A 27,699-nucleotide genomic window follows, 5' to 3' on the forward strand; every position below is an offset into this window, starting at 1 on the left:
TCCTGCCCGATAACAGCTTTTATCAGCTTTACCGACTGGATTTTTCTACTAGCGGTGCCTCCTTCCATCACCGGACCCTATAGTACTATTCGGGGATCTTGTACTACCATGCAGAGGCAAAGGAGACAAGCCTTCAAGCAGCGTGGACCGAAACAAGGTCAGGCCCCGCTGAAGCAAGATGGCGCCGGCTGTTCTCCACAGCGTCGCCTACGGAGCCAGTACTCTGCTTCGTCTCCTGCAAGCATCTGCTCATCCCGCACACCATCAGCGGTGGATCCAGCTGTCTCTTCAGGCTTCCGGGACTCCGGTACTAATCCCTCACTGTACACCCGCCGCTTTCTTTCTTGGGAGACTGACTCGGAGGATTCTGACGAACGGCCGGCACCCCGTATGAAGGCTTCTAAGGGACAAGACTCTACATCATCGTTAGTTGGGGCTGCCCGGCTCTCTCCTTCTTGTAATGTCGGTAAGATCAGCTCTCCCCCAACTTCATTGGCTGATGTGCGGCAAACTCCTTCAGTCAAAGTCCCTGATGTTCCTGACACCCTGTCACCTTCCTGCTCATTACCTCCTATGCCTTCACCCTCTTCTCAGCTATCACATACTTCCTCTGTGAACTCTGTGCAGCTATTATACACCGCGGGCACAAATTTGACTACTGAAACGGAGGCAGTCACTACTTCTCCTAAGACTCCAACATCACATACAATCCCTGACTTTCCGTGTGATCTGGATCGAATGGACACTGTTTCTACATCACCATCACCTACTACGACAATTGCCCAGGCAAATGCTATACAGAACCCACGGACGCTACCCGTCACCACTAAACCCTCAGCCAATAGTAGCCCCCTGGGAGACCTCTCTCCATTAGCTTCTATCTTCATCAGTAAAGCTCCTCAGTCTGCCTGCAGCGATAACTCTATTCACTCTTCTCTTCCCTCACAGCGACATGGTCTCTCTTCTACCGGTCTTTGGAACTCTATTTTAGCTTCTTTGACTCCAGACCACCTGTTTTCTGAGCTGCCGCAACCCCCTGAATCCCAGTTGACACCTTCTTATCTCAGGCAAACCTTGCTTTCCTTTAGAGATTCCTTACTGACTGGCCTGGATCGTATAGTCCAGAACTTTACACAATCTATGAGAGCAGCAGAGGATCGAGTCTTTCTCACAGAGTTGAAACTAAGCAAAGTAATTGAGTCGCACAATTCTCTAGCGGAAACATGCCAGAAATTGGAACATGATCTCACTCGCCTCTCCAACAAAACCCTGGAACTGGATGATTATAAAAGGCGCAACAATTTGAAGTTCCGAGGCATCCCTGAATCCGTTGCTCTACCAGACCTTTCTTCATATATTCAGCGTTATATCAAACAAACGTTGCCACACTGTGCCAACTGAGAACTGGTGATTGACTGGTCGCGCAGGGTTCCTAAACCCAAATATTTATCGCAGGAGAAGCCAAGAGATGTCATTGCAAGGATACATTTTTCGCATATCAAGACGGCATTCATGTCCGCACTTAGGCAACAGGAGTCACCCTCAGCGGATTACAAGGATGTGGTTGTCTTCTTGGACCTTTCACCCGAAACTCTCAGGAGACGTAAAGTGCTCGCTAACACCACTAAAACTTTAAAGGATAATGGAGTCCAATATAAATGGTACAACTCTGCACAACTTATGGTGTTCAGGGACAACTTCAAATATATGATCACAAGTCCGGAAGAGGGAGTGCGGCTCCTAACATCTTGGAATATGTGTTCCAGTTCCAGCAACTTCTGAATAGGGCATCTGAAATTGTTATTCTTCTTTAACATGTTTTTTTTTTTCTTCCCCGTTATACGGCATAGGCTGGACTACTTACCCTCCACATTTTTTCTTCGGTGCAACTGCCCTTATTGGTTGCATATGCCGGAGTGCTAGTACATATGTATTTATTGGTTAACAGTGATGTGTAGTAATATGCTTTCTTTTTTCTTCGGTTTGGAGTAAATAGCTAATTGACCTATGCTTATTTTATGTTGCTCCTTTGCAGCTTTTCTATGCCTATAGTGTTTAGCCTACCGGATATGGTGCCCTCCTCTATGCTACCCTTGATTTCAGCATCTCACTCACGTTGTTGTACATATTCTATCCTAGTTTTGCATGTTTATCGATGCACCCTAACCAACTGCTCGGTACGCATGCCGGTTATATGTATAGGATTTTATTTCTAGCATTTTTCCACATCACCTATGCATCATCACTCTGTTTTAATTTCAACCCACCTTGCCAACACGTTTATTATCACTATGACATATTAGCAAGTCATTAAATCTCACCAATACATTTAGATCTTAATTCACAAGCGTCTCCCTGCTTCACGTATTGTTATATTAAAAGCACAATGACTATGCAATGCTTATCCCATGTTGGTCATATTAACGCATGTGTACGTGACTGCAGAATTGCTGCAGTATTGTTTGTAATGTCTGTTTATGTTTTTCAATCATTATTATATACCCCCAGATTGTATTCCTGCGATGTATATATAGTCACAGTATTGTATACCTGCAACTTATTCATATACCTGCAACTTATTTCCTTCATTGTTAAACTTACTCTTTTAAAACTTTAATAAAAAACTATTGAAACATTAAATGTAAATTTTAAGTTGCATTGAACAATATACTTCCCTGCATATCATCTTGTTTTATATGATTGCTGATTACACAATAAAATGGCAGTAAATAAAAGCATTTCCAAACATAAACAAGCGGTAAAACGCACAATTAAGGAAATCAACTTACATTATATGTATCCCAGTTAAAGAGAAAGTAACATGGCTTTACTGTATGATAAGAAAATGCAGAATTTTCTTTTTTAGCCTTTTTTTCTCATGCATCTACCTGATGGAAAACTGAGAACATCAGCTTGTTGTCTCCTTTTATATAATATAATGTATAATTAAATCTTATTGCATAGGGAAAATAAATCCCCTTAGTCAATTAAATCTTTTCTGTGACCTAAGAGAATTAGGGCACCCTAGACATAATGAAAGTACACTCATTAGTATGTACACCATTAAACACTGCTCTCATTGAATTACTCACTTGTTGAGACTCTCTCTGTTCATTTGTATATAAAGAGTGTCAGAAAGACTTTAACCAACTAATATGTTTTAATAATACTGATTTTATAATTATACACACTAAGGCTATGTTCACACCTTGTAAGAGACTGGCCATTCCGTGGCCTGGCCGGGTCATGGAACGGCCGGTCTCAGAAAAGATCATCCAGTTTGGTACTGCCGTACCGGCCGGATGATCTTTAGCGCCGCTGAGTTCTGATGCGTTCGGAGCCATTCGCTCCATAGTGTGCACTGACAGGGTTTTCTGCTGCCGCTATTCATTGAACAGCGGCCACAGAAAACTGACATTCAGTTTCTCGTGGCGCCACTAGGGATCCTGGCCAGAGTGTATACCATGTGTATACACTCCGCCCGTGATTTCCTCAGCTTGCAGCACAACGTAAGTACCGCAGAAATCACGGCCATTGTAATGGTGAGCTTTGCAAGTTTTTGATCTACCTAGCAAATCTTAAAGAATTGCATTATAACAGCCCAAACTATAGTAGCTACAATACTTGGACTATTATAGAAGGGAGATTTGTTAAAGGTAACCAATGAGTCCAATAGGGCTGACTTGATTCCCATCATCACTGTATAAAGCTGTTGTGCAGTTTGCAGCATGTACGCGGCATGTGTGGCTTCAGCAGCAGCTTTATATGGGAGAAAAGAAAGTTTTAATCCTGGGGCCCGTGGCAGGTAGAGACAGGCTGGTAGTCATCTGGATGGCTCCCCGCCCATGTGTAGTCACTGCTCTCTGTAATGGAACTCCCTGCCTATCAATAATCCCCTCCGAGAGCACTGAGGATTAAAATGTAATTTTCTCCGGTATAAACCTACTGCTGCAGCCATGGCCGATACATGCCATGAGCTGCACAACAGCTTTATACAGTAATGCAGGGTATAAAATCAGCCTATTGGACTGATTGGTTCACTTTAAAGCATGTGATGTAAAAGTGTCAAAAATTGGAAAATCCCAAAATCAACAAAAAAAGTCAATCAGCCAGTCAATCATCCAATGCCCACCAATTCTCTCCTCTCTGTCTCTATATCACTCTGTTAGTCTCTCCCTGCTCTGCTCTAACTGCCTGCTGTGATTCTGCTCTCTCCTCCACACATAGCCAAGTGGCCACCTCTGGAAATTAACCACCTTATATAGAGGGTGAGAGGGAGGTGCTGACATCACCCACAATCAGCCCCCCTATGCTATCCTCTCCTCTCTTTCCCAAAATTGCTCTGTTAGACTCCGTTCACAGGAAACAAAACTGGCAGAATTCCACTGCTGAGAATCCCTCCAGCCTCCCTGTCATAATGACAGTCTATGGGAGGCGCGTCTCCTCTCTTTGTGCTGGAGAATGGGCATGTCCATTCTTCAGCGCGGAGAGAAGTAGAGAGAGGAGGCATGCGAACCTCCCATAGACTACCATTCTGCCAGGTTTGCTATATGTGAACGGAGCCTTAGTCTCTCCCTGCTCTGCTCTAACTTCCTGCTGCCATCCTGCTCTCTCCTCCACAAACAGCCAACTGGCTACCTTCTTAACGAACCTGCGCTAGGGATTAAGGGATTATGGTGTGCTCTATACTCTTCTTGGAGATGCTTGTGTCTTCCAGAGTGTTCCTCCACCTGCTGCTGCAGTTACATCTCTGGCCACTAGCGGGCACAGGCGGACAACTGCTCACCATTTGGGAGTGACGATTAGAGATGATCGAGCATGCCCGGGTACCGCCTGGAATTCCGGGATTCAGCCAAAGTAATAGGCGAATTCCAGTCGGTACCCGGGCTGTCTCCTCCTTCACCATGGACCATGAAGGCATCGGGAATCAAATGCTGCAGGTTCGACAACATTTGAGTTCAATCGAACCTGCAAAATCCCAATGTTTGATCATCTCTAGTGACAATACGCGTAGGGTTTGACCCGGAGTAGCCTTCAGGGTCCTGGGTGATATTTTGTGATATGTGATATTTCTTGCTGTTGTTTTGCTACCTATTTTCTCCCATTATTTTGGTCACAAGTGATAGTATTAATGATTAATATGTGTCTGTGAACTGCTATGGTTGGTTTACATTGGGCACTAGCACTTTATTTGTTTGTGTATTTATATGATTTTTTAAAATTATTTTGTGATCTTCAAATTTCATCATATGAATTATTGTTTTTTTTGCATTTGCACTTTAAAATAAGAATTTGCATCAACTCTCAACAGTAATTTATTAGAAATGTATTATCTTTTATTTTTGGACCCTGGAACAATATATAAATAGCTCTCTGGTGTGGAAGTAAGCAAATCATGTCTGCTTCTTTGTACATTCTACCCTTTATGGGTGTTTTTAAGTCATCTTGTCTATCTGGTTCTTGTGAACCAGCTGCTGCTCATATCTGGATTACACTTGTGGGGTGACCTGGTCCCCTCGAGCTGAAGAACTCCAGCTTCCGCATCCTGGAGAAGAGCAAACTGTGAAGACCTAGAGGGTATTTACACTCAGCTCCCTGGTGTGACCAAAAGCCAAACCGGTTGAGTAGCACAGCTGGTCCACACTTGCTGTCCATTACACCTATTTACCTTGACCGTTATTGGTAGAGATGAGTGAAAAGACTTCAAAAGACCAACTGGGCTCAGCGATACAGTGAAACAATTCCTCTTTATTTAGTTATCCATAGAAGCAGCAGTATATACATCTAGAGTGACAATTCCTCTTTATTTAGTTATCCATAGAAGCAGCAGTAAATACATCTAGAGTGACCCAGTACGGTACATACCCTTCATGGCAGTCATGGTATAGATGAATGAGTATGGGCGGCTAAATATCAGGGACAGATACACACACACTTCATCAATCAGCCAGATGAAGTGTGTATAAGACACATTGTCCTCCCTCACCTTGTCGATGTTCTCGTGTACAGTGTGCTTTTTTCAATAAAGAAGATTGAAGACATAGTGAGTGCTGCTTGCTGCTCTTTCTCTTGGTATTTGTGGATTTTATACATAGTGTAATGATCAGGCACATTACTTGTTTCCAACATGGCACAAATTTCTTGCTTTGCCCAACTGGGCTTGATAACATAATTCTGAAGTGCCTAAAGTGCATAACAGAGGCTTTATAACTGTCTCTACTGGGAGCCTTGCTTATGCAGGGCCAAGAATTCTTGACCTGTAGACCTTAAGACATCTGGGCATCCAATTACTCCTGGAAGGAATTGGTTGGGAGTCTATTATTGTATTGCCAATGTATTGGCTAATGTATAGCCAATATGGTGGAAGATACTCCCTCTGGTTTCTGCGGAAAGACTGCCACTACAGCAGAAGGTGAGATGGTGTCTGCTGACTTTGGGACTATCACTGCATGCGAAGGTGAGATGTATGGGAATGTCTCCTAAAGCAAAAGGTGAGATAGTGTGCCCCAACGTAAGGACTGCCCCTTAAGCAGAAGGTGAGACGGTGTGTCCCAAGTTTGAGACTACCACAACAAGTGAAGTTGAGATTGTGGTTGCCAACATGGGGACTGCTTTAGAAGTAGGCACTGGCGAGGAGGATTTGGCTGCTGCATGGATGGGTTCTTCTGGCGAAGATGTCTAACACAGACCCTCAAGTGTCTCAAGCAGGACCTGTGCAGGTTGCTGTGGCTCATCTTCCTCCCATAGCTCAGAAAAATCTTTTGATCATGAATAATGTTCCCAAGAAAACACACCCGGCTGGGTGATGACAGCAGCCCACCATCTGTGTGGGCTCTGCATACGGGTATACTAACCTCCTCCCTGGGTTCAAGGTTCTGCATGTAGTTTGGGAGGTAGTGGCGCCTGACAGAAAAATTGGCAGGTCACAAAAAAATAAAGCCCATTTTTGTGATTTTCGACACAGTCGTATCCTTTCACTTTATCAAATTCTAGTCCCACAGCTTCTCACCGTTCAGGACCCTGTTCTCCTGGGTTTGGCCGTTCTAGTCTTTACACTGCTCACTCCTGCTCTTTCATTTTCCTGAATCAGCTTCTATGCATCTGAGGTGGACCAGAGGGAGTAGGTTGTGCCACAGGAGGGGGATTCGGTGTCTCAGACAGCGTTTTGGCCTTGAGCATGGCTCTCTTTCAAATTCCCTGTCTGGATCAGAAACTGGACCTGGGAATGAACCTCTGCCACTTGGAGGGGGCTAAGGCAAGCTTGACAGCCTCTCTGGGATGGCTTCACTCTCACTATGTCTTGAAGGCCTCAGTGGGATTGCTGCACCCTCAGGCACACTTGACGGCCTCTCAGTAACTGCTGCATGCCCAGTATTACTTGACAGCGTCAATTGGACTGCTGTATGCTCAGACATGCCTAACGAACTCTCTACACTCTAGTCACTTACTAACCAACCTGTAACTGGGCAGTGGTGTCAAGAGAGCAACTTGCCACAATTGCCACAATATCTTCCTACTTGTGGATGGCTGAACTCCAGGTAAGCACATTGCTTATGACCACCTGAATTACACTGTTAACCTGCTGCCATATTTCTCTATTCTCTAGTTTTACTTTTGGGCTGGGCTGGAAACAAAGGGGCAGAGATGCTGCTCCACAGATGGCAGAAACAGAGCAATGTATTAGAGATTATAATGCAAGGATGGTGTAGCAAGAAATCGATTATTTTTTAGAACAAAAGCCTGTACATTGTACACTTACTTAGTGGAAATGGGCCAAAAGGGCGGCATGTATGGACACCTCAGAAGATGTAGACATATAATATTGTGCATCTCATAGGGGGAAAAATCACATTAAGGCACAGGATTTCATTCCTGTATTGCAGTGACATCTAGTGGTGAGGAGCTACAATACATGATACTATGTTAAAGGGGTTATCCAGCGCTACAAAAACATGGCCACTTTTTCCAGAGACAGCTTTGCTCTTGTCTCCAGCTTGGGTGGAGTTTTGCTGCTCAGTTCCATTGAAGTGAATGGAGCTTAATTGCAAACCGCACCTGAACTGGAGACAAGAGTCGTGTTGTCTCTAAAAAAAAATGTGGCACTGGATAACCCCTTTAAGGAATTAGTAGCTAGGAACAGTGACATCTATTTGGACAGAAGTTATAATAGTATACATAGGATGGTCATTTCGAGCAGCATGAGGTATAAGCCCCAGGGTACAGACAGACATGGGAGCACACATGATACTATGCACCCAAGTATAGGGGCAGTTTGCGTTTCCTAAGATCATGCACATGCAAGAACATATTCTTTACTACTCGATTTATATTTTTCACATGAATAGTTTGCACTTTCTTTTTATGCACACAATGAATTGTTTAATAGAATTACATATATGTATAATGATGCATTGATGTATTAATAAAATAATTGATTAAAGGAGAAGTCTGGCAAATTTTTTTTATTAAAGTATTGTATTGCCCCCCCCCCAGCCCCCAAAGTTATACAAATCACTAGTATACACTTATTATGGGAAATGCACAAAAAGTGTTTTTTTTTTCCCCTGCACTTACTGCTGCATCAAGGCTTCACTTCCTGGATAAAATGGTGATGTCACGACCCGACTCCCAGAGCTGTGAGGGCTGTGGCTGCTGGAGAGGATGATGGCAGAGGGATGCTCAGTGTCCCTCCAGTGTCCTGCGTCCCTCAGTGTCCCCCTGCCATCATCCTCGCCAGCAGCCACAGCCAGCACAGCTCTGAGAGTCAGGTTGTGACATCACCATGTTATCCAGGAAGTGAAGCCTTGAGGTAGTAGTAAGTACAGGGAAGAAAGCACTTTATGCGCATTTCCTGTAATAATCTTGTATTGGTGATTTGTATAACTTTTGGGGGGCAGTACAATGCTTTAATATAATTTTTTACCGGACTTCCCCTTTAAGTATGGATTTATGGTTTGTGGATGTTGTGGAGTATTATGTATAATATATGGTGTATATATATAAGAGAGATAATCATGCATGGTGGTAAATAGGGAATCAGGTTTAGGTGTATATTTATTGAATTGATTGTGAATTATGTACCTGTTTGTAATTGTGTGCTGTTGATATTTTGATGTATGCCTGTTATATATTAGATTCATAGATCTTGTTGGTAGGTGCAGAGTAGAGATGAGCAAACCGGGTTCGGGTTCGAATCCAGCCGAACCCGTACGTTCGGCATTTGATTAGCGGGGGCTGCTGAACTTGGATAAAGCTCTAAGCTTGTCTGGAAAACATGGATACAGCCAATGACTATATCCATGTTTTCCACATACTGTAGCCTTAGGGCTTTATCCAAGTTCAGCAGCCACCGCTAATCAAATGCCGATCGTTCGGGTTCGGCTGGACTCGAACCCGGTTCGCTCATCTCTATTGCAGAGCATGCCCACATTTTTGACCTTCATGTGTGATCTAGCGTGCATGCGTGGCAGACACAGGGTGATGTACTGGGGCAGCATTTGTATATGTCATGCCTACCCTAGATGTCACTTCTGGTCCAGCAGCTGTTGCACTGTAGAAACTGCAGTGCCGATTAGCGGACACTGGATGACAAAGGTCAACTATCTGGCTACGTATGTTTGTATTTAGAGATGTGTCTGTTCACCATCTAGTACACTCATACTCTTTGTGCCCATCAGTTTGCCCTTTATCAAGATGGCCGCAGATCAACGAGTGGTACATCAGTGGTTTGGTGGCTGGCGGGTGGTGAAGGGGGGGGGGGGGATCTGGCAGAAGCTGTGTCTCATTTGGTTTCTTCAGGTGCCACACAAGGGCATACTGTAGCATGATGGGAATGGAGACCATCAGATAACAGGTAGACCTGCTATATTATTAGTTTGGGCCAATCATAAGTGTCAGGGCTGCTATAAAAGGTCCCCTGGGCCTCCCCCTCATTACTCCCTGAGATATCAGGAAGCAAAATGTCGCTGGTGCGCGAAGTGGTCTCAACTGGGACACAAGGTTGTATTCTGATACTAATAACTCACATGGTACATCTGTATTATGGGATTTCCTATAACCCTGCTCAGCATACTATTAGCATAACGGTTGTTTTGCCATACATTTCTACTGTTGGAGTGTTTTTAATGATGTTTTCGTTCAAACAAAAAATGATCTGTGCGCCAGCCTTTGATACCTGAAGAACCAGGTCAATTTTTGTTTTTGCACTTTTTTTTTCTTCGTTTAGAAGGCCATAGCACTTGCATTATTTCACCTATAGACCCACATAAGCCCTTATTTTTTTTGTGAAACAAATTGTACTTAACAATGACAGAAAGTATTTTTTCATAAATTTTTCCATAAAATATGATGCAAAACAGTAAAAAAATATTAAAGCAATTTTTCTTTAAATTTAGGAGGTTTCATATTTACACCATTCAATCTATAGTAAAACTGACATGTTATCTATGTTCCTCAAGTTAGTACGATTACAACAATAGGCAACATATAACTTTTATTTAACTGCTTTGAAACATGACATACTTGACATGGTGATCTCTGATCACGCCCCTATCAGCATAGATGTCTTTGATGCATAACCTAGAGGAACAAATTTCCAGTGGAAATTTCCGATAGGGTTGGCAAAAGACGAGTCCTTTCAAGATATTCTTAAAGGCTGGTGGATGGACTAGGCGTCTAATAACTCGGCACACGTTTCCGACAGCCAGCTTTTCTGTGACGCTGCTAAAGAGGAAGTTAAAAGGTCGCATATTGGCCTATGTAGCCTCCCTGAAAAAGAATGCCCATGCCAACCTTACCCGTCACAGCCAGGTACTGAGGGCGGCGTACACGTCCTTCCTTTCCGATCCCACTAGTAGCATTAAAGAAAACTGGAAAAGAGCACGGCTTGATTATGATACTTGTATGGAGAGGAGGGAGGTGGTAGGCCGCTCTCAACTGGAGGCCCAATTGTTCAGGCCCATATGTTGGCACGCTTTGCCAAGGTTCCTTACCCGCCTACTAGGGTCACCAAGATTAGAGACACTCAGGGATCGTATCAGAGCTCTCCAGTGGCTATAAATAAAGTTTTTGCTGACTTTTATGCCACACTCTATGCAGCCACTCCTGACCCCATAACCCCCCCCCCCCCAACACTCCGCGCTACAATGTTCACACCTGCTACCCTCTCTTACAGACGATGAGAAAGAGACACTAAATGCTCCCATCACAATGGAGGAAGTAACACACATCATTTCTTCCCTTCCTCGTAACAACGTGCCGGGTCCTGACGGATTCTCAGGCGAATTTTACTCTATTCTGATGACATTGCCGAACCCCTGATGTCCATGTACAATGCCTACCTGTCGGGGTATTCCAACCTATCTATGGAATCAGCTCTGGCGTCACCATGGTCTCTAGAGTCCATCCTACACACTAGATTGACTTCCATGCCTCTTGCCATTAAGCGAAGCGTCCTTTTTAGGGACACTATAGCGGCATGGAAGACAGTGTGTATCTTACTGAAACAGTCCCACCTGGCGGGTCATTAAATGGACCTCTGGAGCCATGCTGAGTTTAGAGCGGGCAGGGAAAATAAACTATTCGGGGAATGGAAGACTAAAAGCATCACTAAGGCTGGAGATCTTCTTCATGCCTCTGAACCCAGATTGCTTTCCTTCTCTGAATTGTAACAGTCCAAAGGCCTTAGGGGTTAAAATATAATCTGAATAATCCTGCAAGATGATCAGTCTAAACAAACAAAAAGTTTGGTTTATAAAAAGACATCAAAAAGTTCCATCTAAGATTGTGGCCAAAAAATAAATAAAATGAGCCCAACAAAAAGTAGTAAAAGTTAAAGCCATGTATATCGGGTTTTGTTGTAATTGCACTAACCCACAAAATACAGATAACAAGTTTGTTTCATTGTAATTTGCATAGTTTTACTATACACTTTATGGTAAAATGAAATAGAATGTCATTAGAAAGTACAAATTGTCTCACAAAAGGCATACAGGTCTTCTGCTGGAAAAAAAATAAAAGAGTTACGGCTTTTAGGGTATGTTCACAATTTCTCTGAATTCTGTGGTGGAACTCTCCGCCACAGAATCACGCCTTCCTCAGTGTGCCATAGCCTATGACATGTCAATTCTTTGTGCAGAGGGTGGCAGGAGCGGAGGCGCTCAAGCCCTCTCATAGACAGGCTATGGCATTCTGCCATGGAATTCCAACACATTTAATAGTGTGAACATAGCCTTAGAAGGTGAGAAGGAGAAAATTTAATTGCAAAAATGAAAGCAAACTCACTCTTGAAAGGTTGAACAATATTTTATATTTGCTCATGACTCGGGTTATTGAATTAATAAAAGCCTTCTTTACATCTCTGTTCCTAAAGGTATAAATAAAAGGATTAATTGTTGGTGTGAAAGCTGTATACATAAAAGTGAGGTACTTATCATAATGACTGCCTTTAGGTTTGATATAAACAATAATGGCTGCACCATAAAATAGACCGGCTACAATGAGATGAGACGTACAGGTGGAGAAGGCTTTCTGCTTCCCGTCTTTACTCCTGATTTTTGTAACTGTGTTTAAAATACGAATATAAAACCCTATAATTATTAGAAATGGCAGAACAACATTAATGACAGTAGCTATGCTTGTTGAGAAACTACTAATGGATGTGTCAGAGCAAGCCAGAGTTTGCAATGGAGCCAAGTCACAAAAAAAATGGTCGATTATATTAGGACCGCAGAATTCCAACTGTGTCGTAATGATGGCCAAGATTAAACAAATACTAAATCCAAAGATCCATGGAAATATAGCCAGTGCAATACAAACTGAATGAGTCATGATAGTTGGGTAATGTAATGGTTTATTAATAGCCAGATATCGATCAAACACCATTACTACAAGAAGATAACATTCAGTAACTCCTAAAGAGTTTAAGAAATACATTTGGACTATACAACCATTGAAGGATATCGTTTTGCTATCTGCAATCAAAATGGCCAAAAGTTTTGGGACTGTGACCGAAACAAAAAGAATTTCCAAAGTGGAGAACACACTGATGAAAAAATACATTGGCTTGTGAAGTGATTGTGCTATTCTAACAATAGTAATAATAGCAATGTTTTCTATAACACAAGTAATGTAGGTCAGCATAAAAAATAAAAAAATAAAATTCTGGATGTGGTGTAAATCCACAAAAGCCAATAAAATAAATTCTTCAACCATGGTTTTATTTCTCTGCTCCATTTTACTGAAAAAATGGCAAAGTTAGTATTCTTAGTATTCTAGAAAATCTTCATATCAATACTCTCTAATACACTGTAGGGAGATGCACTGAAAACATAGGGGCACTGTAATTTGTTTAGAAAAAGAATCATGTATTCATGCGTTTTGTACATTTTTTGTAACCTTGAAAAATTCTGCCATTAAAATCACAGACCTAATAACATTACCCCTTCCCGCAAAAGGATGTGCTGGCATGTCCTGCTGCGGATGGGGGGTGGGAAGAAGGGGTGAACTCTTCTTACTGACCTGGGCATTAGCGTTGGGAATGGGTGGGTTATAGTAGCAGGAAAGGTTATCAAGCGTGGGTTTATCTACGCTAGAAAAAATAAGTCTTAGGGGCGATCTGATTACAATGTACAAATATATGAACAGAGAATACAGAGATCTTCGCAGTGGTCATTTCACTACTAGGTCTGTAACCATGACAAGGGAGCCATCCTCTACACCTAGAAGAAAGAAGATTTCACACTCAGCATCGACGCAGGTTCTTTACTGTATGAGCGGTAAGACTGTGGAACTCTCTGCCACATGATGTTGTCATTGCCGATTCATTCTTGAACAATATAATATTACAAGTCACGGCATTAGATTTCTGATCATAGGTTGATCCAGGGATTATTCTGATTGCCATTGGAGTCGGGAAGAAATTTTCTCTTTGTGATGGAACAATTGTCATCTGCCTCATACAGGTTTTTGCCTTCCCCCTGGATTAACACAGTAGGGTTTCCCTAGGTTGAACCTGATAGACTCTTGTCTTCTTTTAACCTTATTAACTATGTTACTATGTTGCACTGACGCTGATCTCAGCTCGGTAATCCACAAATCTAAGTTGCAGCAGCCCAGAGCAATACAGCGCTGATCTATTCAATCAGTGCTTTATTAAGTAAACTGATCTCTATGACAGAAAATAAATAAACAAATCCACATTGCCGAGAATGATCCAATGACTAAAGTAAATTTAGTTTAAATGTTTTATTTTACTTTTCTTATTTATTTATTTTACAATTAAAGCAAGATAAAATAAAGTAAAATAAAAAGGTATGACCAAGTGACCCAATGGTCGATAACGTATTTTGGGAGGTGTCTCTCTCTTTATTAGATCCACTGTGTAAGGAACAAACAGACCCACTTTCCCACTTTAAATACACAAAGAAATTGGCACCCAACATATCATGTGACTAACATTGACAGAGTATTACAATTAAAGCAAGATAAAATAAAGTAAAATAAAAAGAAATTACCAAATGACCCAATAGTAATGGTGGATAACATTTTTTGGGAGGTGTCTCTCTCTTTATTAGATCCACCGTATAAGAACAAACAGACCCACTTTCCCACTTTAAATACACAATGAAATTGGCACCCAAAATATCCTGTGACTGACATTGACAGACTATGCACGTCACATAGAGAAAATGGATACCAGTAGTATGTACATACATTAGTTGGTGGCAGCAGTCATCAAAATAAGTTCAGATGCTGGAAAATTAACAAGAACACTATAAGGAGTAATGGAGACATCTGTGCATGCTATCAGTAAACATAAACACAACCAGGGGACATCAGTGTTGGTAGATGCTTAAATAGGAGTCTGAACACATTATTCCAAAGAGTGTCCTCTCCTATCCTTTGAGTGAAGGGGTGAAGACTTTCTAAGACAGTATAAGAGGATCATAGGAAGGGTGCATAGAAGTCTAGCCTTATTAATTAAAGCACTAGAGAGGAGGGTAAAACAGGGGAGATCTATATTAAATAATCTATCAATCTATCTATCTATCTATTTATCTATTTATCTATCTTTCTATCTTCTATCTATCTATCTATCTATCTATCTATCTATCTATCTATCTATCTATCTATCTATCTCTTATCTATTATCTATCTATCTATCTATCTGTCTATTATCTATCTCTCTATCTATCTATCTATCTATCTATCTATCTATCTATCTATCTATCTATCTATCTATCTATCCGTCTGTCTGTCTGTCTCTATATTTTATCTATCTATCTATCTATCTATCTATCTATCTATCTATCTATCTATCTATCTATCTATCTATCCGTCTGTCTGTCTCTATATTTTATCTATCTATCTATCTATCTATCTATCTATCTATCTATCTATCTATCTATCTATCTACAGTAGCCATTACAAAATCTTTGCACTGTACCTCTGTGTATGTGAGGAGGAAATATTCACTACATTCCTCTACTTCTTTGTCTTGAGAATGTCGGGTGCGGTTTCCTCAATCTTAAATATCTTCTAGTTATCTTACTTTGCACAAGGGGAAACTAATTCCTATTACAGTATATTTTAAGTAAGTTGAAATTTACTGTAAGACACTATATAACATTACTGAAAAAAAGTCCTAATAAGGTCCTTAATGACTTGTGTCTATTCTATTGAGGGTTATCAATGGGCTAATAATAGCATTGAAATGGCCTATTCCTTAACTGTATCTTTCATTATGTAATAAAATAAAGGACATTTTGCATGGGCAAGTACTGTGTTACCTTTTTAAATCTAGCAAAAAACAAAACAAAACATTATTTTATATTTTGGACCTTTACAATAGGATCTTGTATAACAATTATTAGTGCACATTCATTGAGAGCTCTGTGTCTAAGAGACCTGGAAAGGCCCCACAGATTTACATCGGGAACCCATACAAGTCACATGACAGAGGGGGGGGACACGCTCAGCACATATTTCCCCTGACTTTTTCTCCTAATCGATTGACGTCTGAACGCTTATAGGCTATGTGTCATGAGCCTGCGCGCTTGGCTTCTCACACAAGTGCCAGCCATATTGTGCAGACAGCCTGAGGGACGCGCCAATGGCGTCCCTGGTAACCAGCCCAGCCAGTTGCTAGGGGGATGCTGGCGGCGTCAACAATAACTGTTTGCCTTAGCCGGGACTTCAGCACCTCCCAGCCAGATGGCATAGCTGTTAGGGATGATTGTGTGCTGATTGGCAGCCGGCACCGCCAGTCAGCTCAATAGTGTGCTGGGGCTGGAGTCTTAGTCCCCAATCACGTTCTGGGGCTGGGACTCCAGTTTCCATAAAACTACTCCCTTTATCATCCTCCTTGCCTGCAATAGAGCCTCATTCCTGAGTGTCACTAAGCTAGCGTTGGTGTCCTGGTTTTATATTCCATGGTTTCTCTGACTCTGGCTTGATTTCCTCACAATTTCCCCCGCCTTCTGATTTTGTACGGCTTTGACTTGGCTAGCCTACTCTGAGTTTATTGTGTTTGTTTGTTCTGTCCATGCCTCTTTGTTACATTCATCTAGGTTAGGGACTGTTGTCCAGTTACCCGCTGCCGCCTATAGCAAATAGTGGTAAGACAGAGCAAGCCTTTGTGGTTTTTTAAAAAAAGCTTCTCTTCTACCCCAGTATTGGCACACCCAACTTAGAATTACTGTTTGCGGTAGAGTTAGATGTCTTGGAGACTGGTGCTGGGGCAGTACTATCTCAGGGAAAGGAAGCCTATACTAACCTGAGACCTGTGGAATTTTCCTCCAGCATGTTCTCCATTTCTGAGGAAAACTATTACATCGGGAACAGGGAGTTTCTGGACATTAAGTGGGCATTTGAGGAGTGGAGACATTTTCTGGAGGGAGCATGGCATCAAATAATGGTCCTTACTGACCACAAGAACCTCCTGTATCTGGACAAGGCTAAGAGGTTGAATCCTCACCAGGCATGTTGAGCCTTGTTTTTTGGCCAAGATCAATTTTGTGATGACATATCTTCCAGAGGCCAAGAATGTTAAAGCTCATGTTTTTGTCTAGGAGCTTTGGTCTCCCCGAGGTACCAGAAGGTGAACCTGAGAACATCCTCCTGTCCGGTGTGGTTGTTGCTAGTTTGTCCGTTGACTTCAGGTTGTCTATTCTGAGGCCACAAAATATTGCACCTGCAAATTTACCACCCAATAAGCTTTTTGTACTTGTTCACTTAAGACTAGAAGTATTTGAAGAAATACTTCCTTCCATGTTGTCTGGTCATCCTGGCATAGCGGGCAAAGGTTACATGTGTTCATGTTCCTGTTGGTGGCAGTTGTGGCAACGAGATGTCCAGGAATTTAAGGCATGTGAGACCTGTGGCCAGGCAAAAACCCTCGGTCACTACTTGAGGGTTTACTACAACCACTTCCTCTGCCCAGTAGGCCCTGGTCTCACATGTCCATGGACTTTTTTTTATTGACCTTCCTTCCTCCCAAGGGAAAACCATGGTCTGATTCATTGTAGACTAATTCAGATGTGCCATTTGGTTGCATAAAAAAAACAGTGTCTGACAGGGGTGTACAGTTTGTGTCCAGGTTCTGGATGGCATTCTCCAGCAGGCTGGGTATCTCATTATCTCTCTCCTTGGCCTTTCACCCTGAGACCAATGGGCAGTCTGAAAGGCATAATCAATCTCTAGAGCAGTATCTAAGTTGTCAACTCCTTGACACAACTGTCCCCCTTGTTCTGTAATTATGGTTTCCATCCTAAGTTCTAAGGAAGCTCAGTTCTCGTCCGTAAAAGAAGTGACTGATAAACTGTGCACAGTTTGGGCTAAGAGTCTTGTGACTCTTAAACATGCCAAACAGAAGCAAATCAAATATGCCAATTGTAAACGTCATCTTGGTCCTCATTATTTGGATGGGCATAAGGTTTTGTTATCTACAAAAAGCTTACGACTCTGTGTTCCTTCGGCCAAGTTAACTCCTCATTATATAGGTCCTTTTCCAATTGCTGAAATAATAAATCCGGTCTCATTCAGATTACCGTTACCTCGTTCCTTATGAATTAACCCTGTATTTCACAAGTCTCTGTTCAAAAAATATATTCCGCCTGTGGTCTCTTGTCCGTCACTTCATCCTATGGTAATACAAGGAGAATTAGAGTTTGAAGTGGACCAGATTCTTGATTCCCGAAGGGTTCGTAACTCATGACAGTACTTAGTGCATTGGAAGGGTTATGGTCCAGAGGAGCAAACTTAAGTGACCTCCCAACTAGGGACCTCCACACTCCTGGCTTGGTTAAGAAATTTAATTTACTGTATCCTTTCAAGCCTGGAGGTTCCCGTGAGGGTCCAGATGGTGGGGAGAGGGTCCTGTCAGGAGCTGGCACCGGCCATTGTGCTTGGCTCCTGGCACTTCTTCCGGCTGAGGGCGGTCAGCCTGAGGGACGTGCCAGCTGGAAACCTTGCTAGGGGTGTGCCAGCAATGTCCACAGATACTTTTTGCTGTGGTCGGGACTTCGCCGCCTCCTGGCTGGATGGAACATGTGTTAGGGATGATTGTGTGCTGACTAGCGTCCAGCATCTCCAGTCATCTCTATAGTATGTTGTGGGCTGATGTCTTAGTCCCCAATCAGACCCTGGGGCTGGGACTCCAAAAAAAAATAGCAAGTCAAGCAAAAGAAGCCTACTTAAAGAAACTTAGAATTCACAAAATTACACACTACAGTCCATAGAGAGCAAGAGTTTATTATTTTCATCTAGATTAAACTCATTAATTTAACCCCTTAAGGACAGAGCCTGAAATGGCCTTAATGACAGAGACAAATTTTATGAATATGACCAGTGTCACTTTAGTCATTAATAACTTCGGGATGCTTTTACCTATCCGGCTGATTCTGAGATTGTTTTCTCGTGACATATTGTACTTTACATTTCTGGTAAATTGGAGTCGATACTCATAACAAATCTTTATGAAAAAAAAACAAATAATGTGAAAAAATGCATTTTTCCAACTTTGAAACTTCTTTGCGTATACAGAAAGTGGTTATACCACATAAATTATATATTAAATAGCATTAGCAACATGTCTACTTTATGTTGGCGGCATTTATTAAACTATCTTTCATTTTTTTTAGACGATAGGAAGCTTAAAACATTAGCAGCAAATTTCCAAATTTTCAGTAAAATTTCAAAATCAGATATTTTTAGGGACCTGTTCAGATTAAAAGTGTATTTGAGGGGCCTGTATGTTAGAAAGCCCCACAAAGCACCCCATTTCAGAAACTGCACCCCCCAAACTCTGCAAAAGCACATCCAGAAAGTGTTTTAACCCTTTAGGGGAGTCACAGAAATAAAAGCTAAGTGTGTAAGGAATTTGAAAATTTTAATTTTCTGTGCAGAGATTTTATTGTAATCCAATATTTTTCATAATTATAAACCTATTACCAGAGAAATGCACCCCAATAATTATTGCCCCGTTTCTGCAGTTTATAGAAATACCCCATATGTGGCCCTATTGCGCTATTTGACGCAACCACAAGCCTCAGATATAAGGGAGCGCCTAGTGAATTTCAACGCCTCCGTTATATTTGGTCATTTTTGACTGTACCACTTCAGGTTGGCAGAGGCTCTGGGGTGTCAAAACCTAAAAAACACCCCTAAAGGGACACCATTTAGAAAACTACACCCCTCAAGGAATGTAACAAGGGGTGCGGTGAGCATCTGGACCCCACAGGTGCTTCACAGATTTTCCGAACAATATGGCGTGAAAAAAGAAAAATTTATTTTTTACACTAAAACGTTGTTCTAGCCTTCAATTTTTCATTTTCTTAAAGGGATAAGAGGCAAAAAAAGACAAAAAATGTGTAGCGCAGTTTCTCCCGAGTACAGAAATACCCCACATGTGGCGATAGAGTGCCAAGGGGGCGCAGGACGAGCCTCCAAAGGGAAGGAGCGCCAATTGGCTTTTGGAAGCTGAATTTCACTGAAAAGGATTTCAAGGGCCATGTCGCATTTACAGAGCCCTCGTGCTGCCAAGACACTGGAAACCCCCCACATGTGATTCCATTCTGGAAACTACACCCCTCAAGGAATCTAACAAGGGGTGCAGTGAGCATATGGACCCCACTGGTGACGGGCACAAATGTGGAACAATGTGACGTGAAAGGGAAAAATTTCATTTTTTCACTTTCATGGCACAAATGTGCCCGTCATCAAGGGGTCCATATCCTCACTGCACCCCTTGTTAGATTCCTTGAGGGGTGGAGTTTCCAGAATGGGGTCACTTGTGGGGGGTTTCCAGTGTTTTGGCAGCACGAGGGCTCTGTAAATGCGACATGGCGTTCATCATCCATTCTAGCCAAATCCAACCTCCAAAATCCAAATGGCGCTCCTTCCCTTCGGAGGCTTGCCCTGCGCCCACATGGCGCTTTATGTCCACATGTGGGGTATTTACGGACTCGGGGGAAATTGCTCTACACATATTGTGTGTTTTTTTCTCTTTTAACCCCTTGTGAAAATGATAAATTCAAGGCTAAACCAACATTATAGTGTAAAAAATGTAATATTTCATTTTCACGCCACGTTGTTCCACATTTGTGTCCGTCACCAGTGGGGTCCATATGCTCACTACACCCCTTGTTACATTCCTTGAGGGGTGCAGTTTCCATAATGGGGTCACTTGTGGGGGGTTTCAACTGTCTTGGCAACACAGGGGCCTTTTGAATGCAACATGGCCCCTCGAAATCCATTCCATCCAAATCCAGCCTTCAAAAACCAAATGGCGCTTCTTCCCTTCGGAGGCTTTCCCTGCACCCGCATGGCGCTTTATGTCCACATGTGGGGTATTTCCGTACTCAGGGGAAATTGCTCTACACATTAAATGTTTTTTTTTATCTTTTAACCCCTTGTGAAAATGAAAAAACATGACAAGATTAATGATTTAGAGTAAAAATTTTACAAAAATTACACTAAATGTTGGTCTAGCCTTGATTTTTTTCCATTTCCACAAGGGGTTAAAAAAGAAAATGAACACAAAACGTGTAGGGTAGTGTCCCCTGAGTACGAAAATACCCCACATGTGGGCATAATGTGCCATATGGGCACAGGGCAAGTCACCAAAGGGACAGAGTGCCATTTAGAGGCTGGAATGGAGGATGGAGGCCATGTCGCAATTACAAAGCTCCTGTGCTGCCAGGACAGTAGAAACCCCCGAGAAGTGACCCCATTCTGGAAACTACACCCCATAAGGAATCTAACAAGGGGTGCAGTGAGCATATGGACCCCACTGGTGACGGGCACTTACGTAGAACATGTGCCGAGAAAATAAAAAATACAATTTTTTTCATTTTCACGTCCCAAATGTGGCCGTCACCAGGGGGCCATATCCCCGCTGCCCCCCTTCTTAGATTCCTTATGGGGTGTAGTTTCCAGAATGGGGTCACTTGTGGGGGGTTTCTACTGTCCTGGCCGCACAGAGGCTTTGTAATTGCATCATGGCATCCTCTAATGGGAATGGCGGCCATACCTACTTAGCTGGGGAAAAGGGACAATTCTAATTTATTTGGGGGTATTAGGCCAATTATTAGTTTATAAGGTTGGAAATGAGAGGTGTCCATCAAACTCAACCTGTGTTGATCCAGAGGAAGGCAAAAAAAAACCCTCGTAAGGCAGACGACAGTAGCCTCATCACAGGGGAAAAATTCCTTCCCAACTCCATAATGGCGATCAGAATAATCCCCGGATCAAAGTGACCCCTGAAATAGGAATAAGGGACAGAATTTAGATAATGTAGAACCCCAATGACGTGTGGTGCGCCTTGAAGCGATCCAGTATGCAGAGGCCGGGGTGATCAGGACAGGTGTCACACGGGAAAATGGCGTCCTTCCTGATCCCCCTGTTACACCACACTCTGCACTTCTTCTGGGGTCTCCTGTTTTCCAGTGTGGGGGACGTCACCTGGAAAATGTTGCCCTGGTGCAATACGGGGTCCTTCATATCCAGAAGCGCTGGGTTCGCTCCATGGCTGCTAAATATTAGGGCTCTATTACTGCTTCTGATATTTTTGGATCGTGCCGCAAGCTACAGTAGCTCGGGCAGCGAGGGACCAGAAGAGGGGGTGCTGGTATAAAAGTTATCCCCGTACAGGTGGTAACCTTTATCCAGCAGTGGGAAGATCAGTTCCCAAACTTTCTCCCCACTAACTCCGAGGATGGGGGGGAGGGGGCATCTGGGGGCTGCATTCGGGTGTCCCTTCCTACATACACTCTAAGTGTACATGCACACTGCGGAATCGCGACAGATAACCCTTCGTGCATTCCACAGCTGGCACCCACCGGCGGACTGATGCAGGCGCACGTCTCCACCCGTGTCATAGACTCCATTCTATGCACGGGCGGATTCCGCTCTCCGTCCAACGTGTTCATTCTTTGGATGGACGATGGAATCCGCCCGTGCATAGAATGGAGTCTATGACACGGGTGGAGACACGCGCCTCCATCAGTCCGCCGGTGGGTGCCAGCTGCGGAATGCACAAAGGGTTATCCTTTGCCATTCCGCAGTGTGCACGTACCCGAAATCTGTAAGTGTACCCTGAGGTACTGTCACAGAGTGTGTAGAATTTCACACCATACCGTCATCTCTTATTGGGACGGTACTGGCGGAAAAGACGTGTCTGGGGGGCAGCGTACGCTACGCTACCCCCAGACACGTCACTGGATGATGAGGATGATGAGGATAATTGGAGGAAAGAAGGATCCCCCTATTCATCCTCACTGGCTGTTTCGGTGTCGGAGGTAATAATAACGTATCCCTCTGATGCCGAAAACACCCTGGGGGCCATTTGTATACGGGGATTGGTATATGGGGTATGTAGTGGTGTAGTGTCAAACTTTATTCAATGTAGTGTGGTGTAATGTAGTGTTTTTTATGTGTTTTTTTACAGTAAGTATAAAAAAAAAACCTACGCCAACTCAGCGGCGATAGGGTGCGGAAAATAGAAAAAAAAAATTGAAAAAAAAAAAAAAATTCTACATTCTGAACATCCCTGTAGCTGCTGATAAGTGTATTACACATATCAGCGGCTAGAGGGCAGCAGAGCGCAAAATACGGAAAGAGCCGACGCTGGAGCCGAAAATAGCCGAGAGAAGCCGAACGTGACGTCACGGAAGAAGCCGAAGACCCGAACGAAGACGAGGATGCCGCGAACCCGGAAGACGCCGATCAGGAGCCCGGGACAGGTGAGTAATGTACAAATACCTGCCCTGGACCCCTCAGCTAGGTAGCCGAGGGGTCCAGGGCAGGTATTTACTATTTTGTGGGACTCTGATCGCTGTGCCACCGGCCCGATCGCCGTGAACGGCCGGCCGGCTGTTCACGACGATCGGGCCGGTGGCACGGCGATCACCATTACTTTTTACAGTAATGGCGGTCGGTGCCGTCCTCGGACAGCACCGACCGCCATTTTTTTCCGGGTCATCGGGTCGCCGATGACCCGGAAAGGTTCCGATCGCCGCTATTGGCTGATCTGAATTGATCAGCCTATAGCGGCGATCGTAAGCACGGGGGGTGTTAACCACCCCCCGTGCCGTGAAGCTAAGATGGCCTGCTATGATTTATAGCAGGCCATCTTCCCCGACCGCTGTGTGTGAACACGCAGCGATCGGGGAAACATCGGGCGTAAATTTACGCCCTGATGCGCCAAGTACCAGGGCGCGAGGGCGTAAGTTTACGCCCGATGTCGTTAAGGGGTTAATAGTTTGTTGCAATATATTTTATGATGACTTAATTTTTTTTTTTTTATATCTTGTTATAACATCAATATCCAGTTAATGACACATGCACTTTTCCATAATAGGAGTTGACTTTATTTATGCTCAAAAATTAAAATCTAATGAGGTTTTATTTAAGATATTCATGACTTGCCTTTAGAGCAAGTCTTTAAAGTTCAACTGGTGGGACCCTAGCAACTGTGATCTTGTAAATTATGAGAAAGTGTCACCACAAGAGAAACAGATCGCTGATCTCAGGGCGACCTGCCAAACGATAACACTGCCAGCTACCAGTTAAAGCGCTCAATACAGTTTAATCCTAGGTGCATTGCCCCCTGGGAAAGATGAATATGCAAAAGAAGAGCCTGTGGAGCTTCATTTAAGATTCTCGAAACACAGGACTAGCAAGATATCCGTCCTGGAAGGACTCAGCCAAGGGGTCGCCCTTGTAGGGGAAACCACCAAAACCACCATAATAAGTGGCCCTACAAGTCAATGTAATGACAGGGGAAAAACCAAGGCCAGGTATCCATCCACAGATAGCTTTTTCGGGCACCACAAGAGTTGATCAGAGACAACAAGAGGAGAAATGAAGACTCTTGTTGGCAGAAAAAGATCAGGATCATTTATTATAGCAGTAATCAGGGTTCACAGTTTTTGAACCATTAGCCTTAATATTTCCTATCAATATCTTCCTAGAAAAAAGCAAAATCAGAGCAGGAAGTAATAACAATCTTGTTGAAAGTAAGCTTATGCATATATAAAAAGGTACAAAAAATACACTAAAATTTATCTCTTTTCCATCCTAAAATAATAGTAAAAATTAAAAAAAAAAAAGAATTATGATTTTACATTGATTTTATGACTCGGTTTATTGAACTCATGAAAACTGTCTTCACATCTCTGTTCCTAAAGGTATAAATAAAAGGATTTATTGTTGGTGTGATTGCTGTGTACATGAAAGAGAGATACTTGTCATAATTGCTGCCTTTGGGCTTGACATACACAATCATGGCAGTACCGTAGAAGAGACTGGCTACAATAAGATGAGATGTACAAGTGGAGAAGGCTTTCTGTTTCCCATCTTTACTCTTGATCTTGCTAACAGTCATTATGATACACACATAAAATCCTATGATTATGAGGAAAGGCAGAACAATATCCACAACGCCCGCTATGCTTGTTGACATACTGCTAATTGAAGCATCAGAGCAAGCCAAGCTTTGTATTGGAGCCAAGTCACAAAAAAAGTGGTCTATTTTGTTAGGACCGCAGAATTCCAACTTAGCTGTAAAGATGACTGGTACTAAAAGAATGCTGAATCCAATAATCCATGGAAATATAGCCAGTCCACAACAAGCTGTATGAGTCATGATAGTTGGGTAATGTAATGGGTTATTAATAGCCAGATGTCGATCAAACACCATCACAGCAAGTAGGTAGCATTCAGTGACACCCAAAGAGCCGAAAATATAAACTTGAGTAAAACAACCTATAAAGGATATTGTGTTGTGATGTGCAATTAAAATGTCCAAAAATTTGGGAACTGTGACCGAGACAAACATAATTTCCAAAGTGGAGAACACACTGATGAAAAAATACATTGGCTTATGAAGTGAAGGTTCTAGTTTAACAACAACGATTATTGCAAGATTTCCCATAATACATGTGATGTAGGTCAACAGAAAACATGGGAAAATGAAAACCTGAACCCGATGCAAATCAGCAAAGGCCAATAAGATGAAATCTTCAACCATGGTTTTATTTCTCTGTGCCATTTCTCTGAAAAGGGGCCAATTGTACTTTATGTTATTTATAGATTAACGTGTGGTAACAAAAATTAATTTTGTCAGTAAAATGTATAGTTTCATAATTATATTTTACTCTGTTTTTCGTCTCGGTAAGATAAACCAGTTTAGATGATGCTAAGTATTTTTTTTTATATATAGATATAAAATTATTTGTATTTGCCTGTTTAATGTACAAAAGAAATAAAAGTGAGGAAGTAGTAGAGAACATAAAAAGCATTTAAACAATTTGTCTTTACTTAATAAAATCATTTTCTGAAATCATTATAATTTATCTTTGAAATACCAATCTACTGTCTTCTGTTTTTTTAGTTGTACAGTTAAAAAATCTATCTATCTATCTATCTATCTATCTATCTATCTATCTATCTATCTCTATATCTCTATCTATGTCTGCATTTCTTTATTTAACTGCCTATACAAGTCTTTATACTTCATTATGTATATGAATAACAATCCAGGCAACTTTGGTTAGCAAAAATGTATTCTTCTATTCTCCAAGCCTTCAGTGTCAGGAATGTGCAGAAACCTGGTGTGAACTGGGTCTGTTTTTACTTTTGTGTTACACTCTCAGCTTCCTGGCTATTCAGGGGTTAAGCTGAGCTCTGTTGGACTTGATTATGCAGCTTAGTAGTCTGTGTGATTGACTGGTTTCTCTGCCTGTCTTAAACCTGGAATATCAGAGCACCAGTCCAATGGGGATCCGGACCGGGCCCTTGGTTAGCATAAAAGAAAGCTGAGGCAGTCTCCCAGCGATGACTATTAGGTTTCATATCCTGGTCCAAGCTCCCCCTGTCTATTCCTGCGATCCCCATCTTAACTCCCTCTGCTTGCTCGACATTGTTACCTAACCTCTGGCTTGAATTTTTGACTATCCGATTGTTACTATCTGTACTACGCTGCCCGTTTGGTGCTGACCTTGCTTGTTTGACCATCTCATATGTTGTTTGTCTGTCTTGTACTATGTGCACGTATCCAGTGCAGGGAACGTCTTTGTGGTTGTCCAAGGCCTCCTAGGGCCGTTTGAGGCAAGTAGGTAGGGACAGTTGGTGAGTTCAGCTTCAGGGTTCACTGTCGTGTCTTTTCCTTGCCTCCCTCGTTCTGACATTCAGAATGTTGAGTGAGTACATTTACTTGGTGCAATATATTTATTTGTAAGATGTACACAGGGGAAATCTACGTCATTTAATGGTTAAGAAATCCACTCTTATGAAATCCATTATTTTTTGATTAAGTAAAAAACACTAGGCTCTTAGTGACTCTTTATATTCCTTCTCTAATGAGAGCTCAGATGAGAATAGAGATATATAAACATTGTAAAATATGATCCAAAAGAAAAATAATAGTAATATATTCATTTATTTTACAATAAATTTCTGTCTGTCCATCTGTCTGTCCTCTATAGGCTTCCGAATGCCAGAACAGTTTGACCCCAAATTTGGCACACTGATACATTGGGTGCCCAGGAAGATTGTTCTGCTCCTTGCTGTATGCATCTGTAGAGCTAGTGGCGTACAGTTGTGCACCCAAGAAGTTAAGTAAAGATGCATTGCATCTCCTTTTTGGGGGCCACACTGCACCCATACCAGCAAGGAAGGGGGTTAAGTGCCCCCCCCCTCCTTGCTAGGAGAGTCTCAGTGCAGGAGAGGGAGCTTTTCATTTCCCCCCAAAAAAACACACACACCCTCAGCATGTTCTATTTTGGAAAAACTGTCACAGAGCCTCAAAAACACTAGAGAGGAGAGGGAAATGGAACACCAAAATGCCATGTGTGAGGCATATTATAAACTTCCATTGACTTCCAGCTAACATCTGGCCACTGGTGTTTTTGCAAAAAAAAGTGCCACCTGATTTTTCCAAGATTTTAAGGCAGTGTGAAGCCAGCCTTAAGGCAGATAAAATCCTTCCTTGTTTCAAAACTGGCTCAACAACAGCTCTTGCAGTAAATATTTCAGTAAATCTTTCAGTGATTTTATCATGACTACCTGCTTGAGCACAGAAGCATTGTTACCATGGAGGCAGTCCACACAACTGCTATGGGGCCCATGTGGCGGGTGTACTAGCCCCTATGGTGCTAGCTACTAATTGCAGAGCCACAGAGCAGTTGCCACCAGCTCCTA

At 42.5% G+C, this 27,699-nt stretch overlaps 2 protein-coding genes and 1 pseudogene across 2 annotated transcripts; all 3 read right to left on the reverse strand.

Annotated features, from left to right (window-relative positions):
- LOC138770493 (vomeronasal type-2 receptor 26-like) overlaps nucleotides 1–27,699 on the reverse strand; it is a 193,824-nt pseudogene that overhangs the window by 38,228 nt on the left and 127,897 nt on the right.
- Nucleotides 6,749–13,233, reverse strand: LOC138771314 (olfactory receptor 6N1-like). The gene is made up of 2 exons (XM_069950937.1): nucleotides 12,336–13,233; nucleotides 6,749–6,981 (listed from the first exon to the last, which is right to left on the reverse strand). The coding sequence occupies exons 1-2, from the start codon at nucleotides 13,231–13,233 to the stop codon at nucleotides 6,749–6,751; spliced, it is 1,131 nt and encodes a 376-aa protein (XP_069807038.1).
- Nucleotides 24,620–25,549, reverse strand: LOC138771315 (olfactory receptor 6N1-like). The gene has a single exon (XM_069950938.1). It carries the CDS (start codon nucleotides 25,547–25,549, stop codon nucleotides 24,620–24,622), a length of 930 nt encoding a protein of 309 aa, XP_069807039.1.

The sequence above is a fragment of the Dendropsophus ebraccatus genome, chromosome 13 (assembly GCF_027789765.1).
Source record: "Dendropsophus ebraccatus isolate aDenEbr1 chromosome 13, aDenEbr1.pat, whole genome shotgun sequence".
Classification (NCBI taxonomy): domain Eukaryota; kingdom Metazoa; phylum Chordata; class Amphibia; order Anura; family Hylidae; genus Dendropsophus; species Dendropsophus ebraccatus.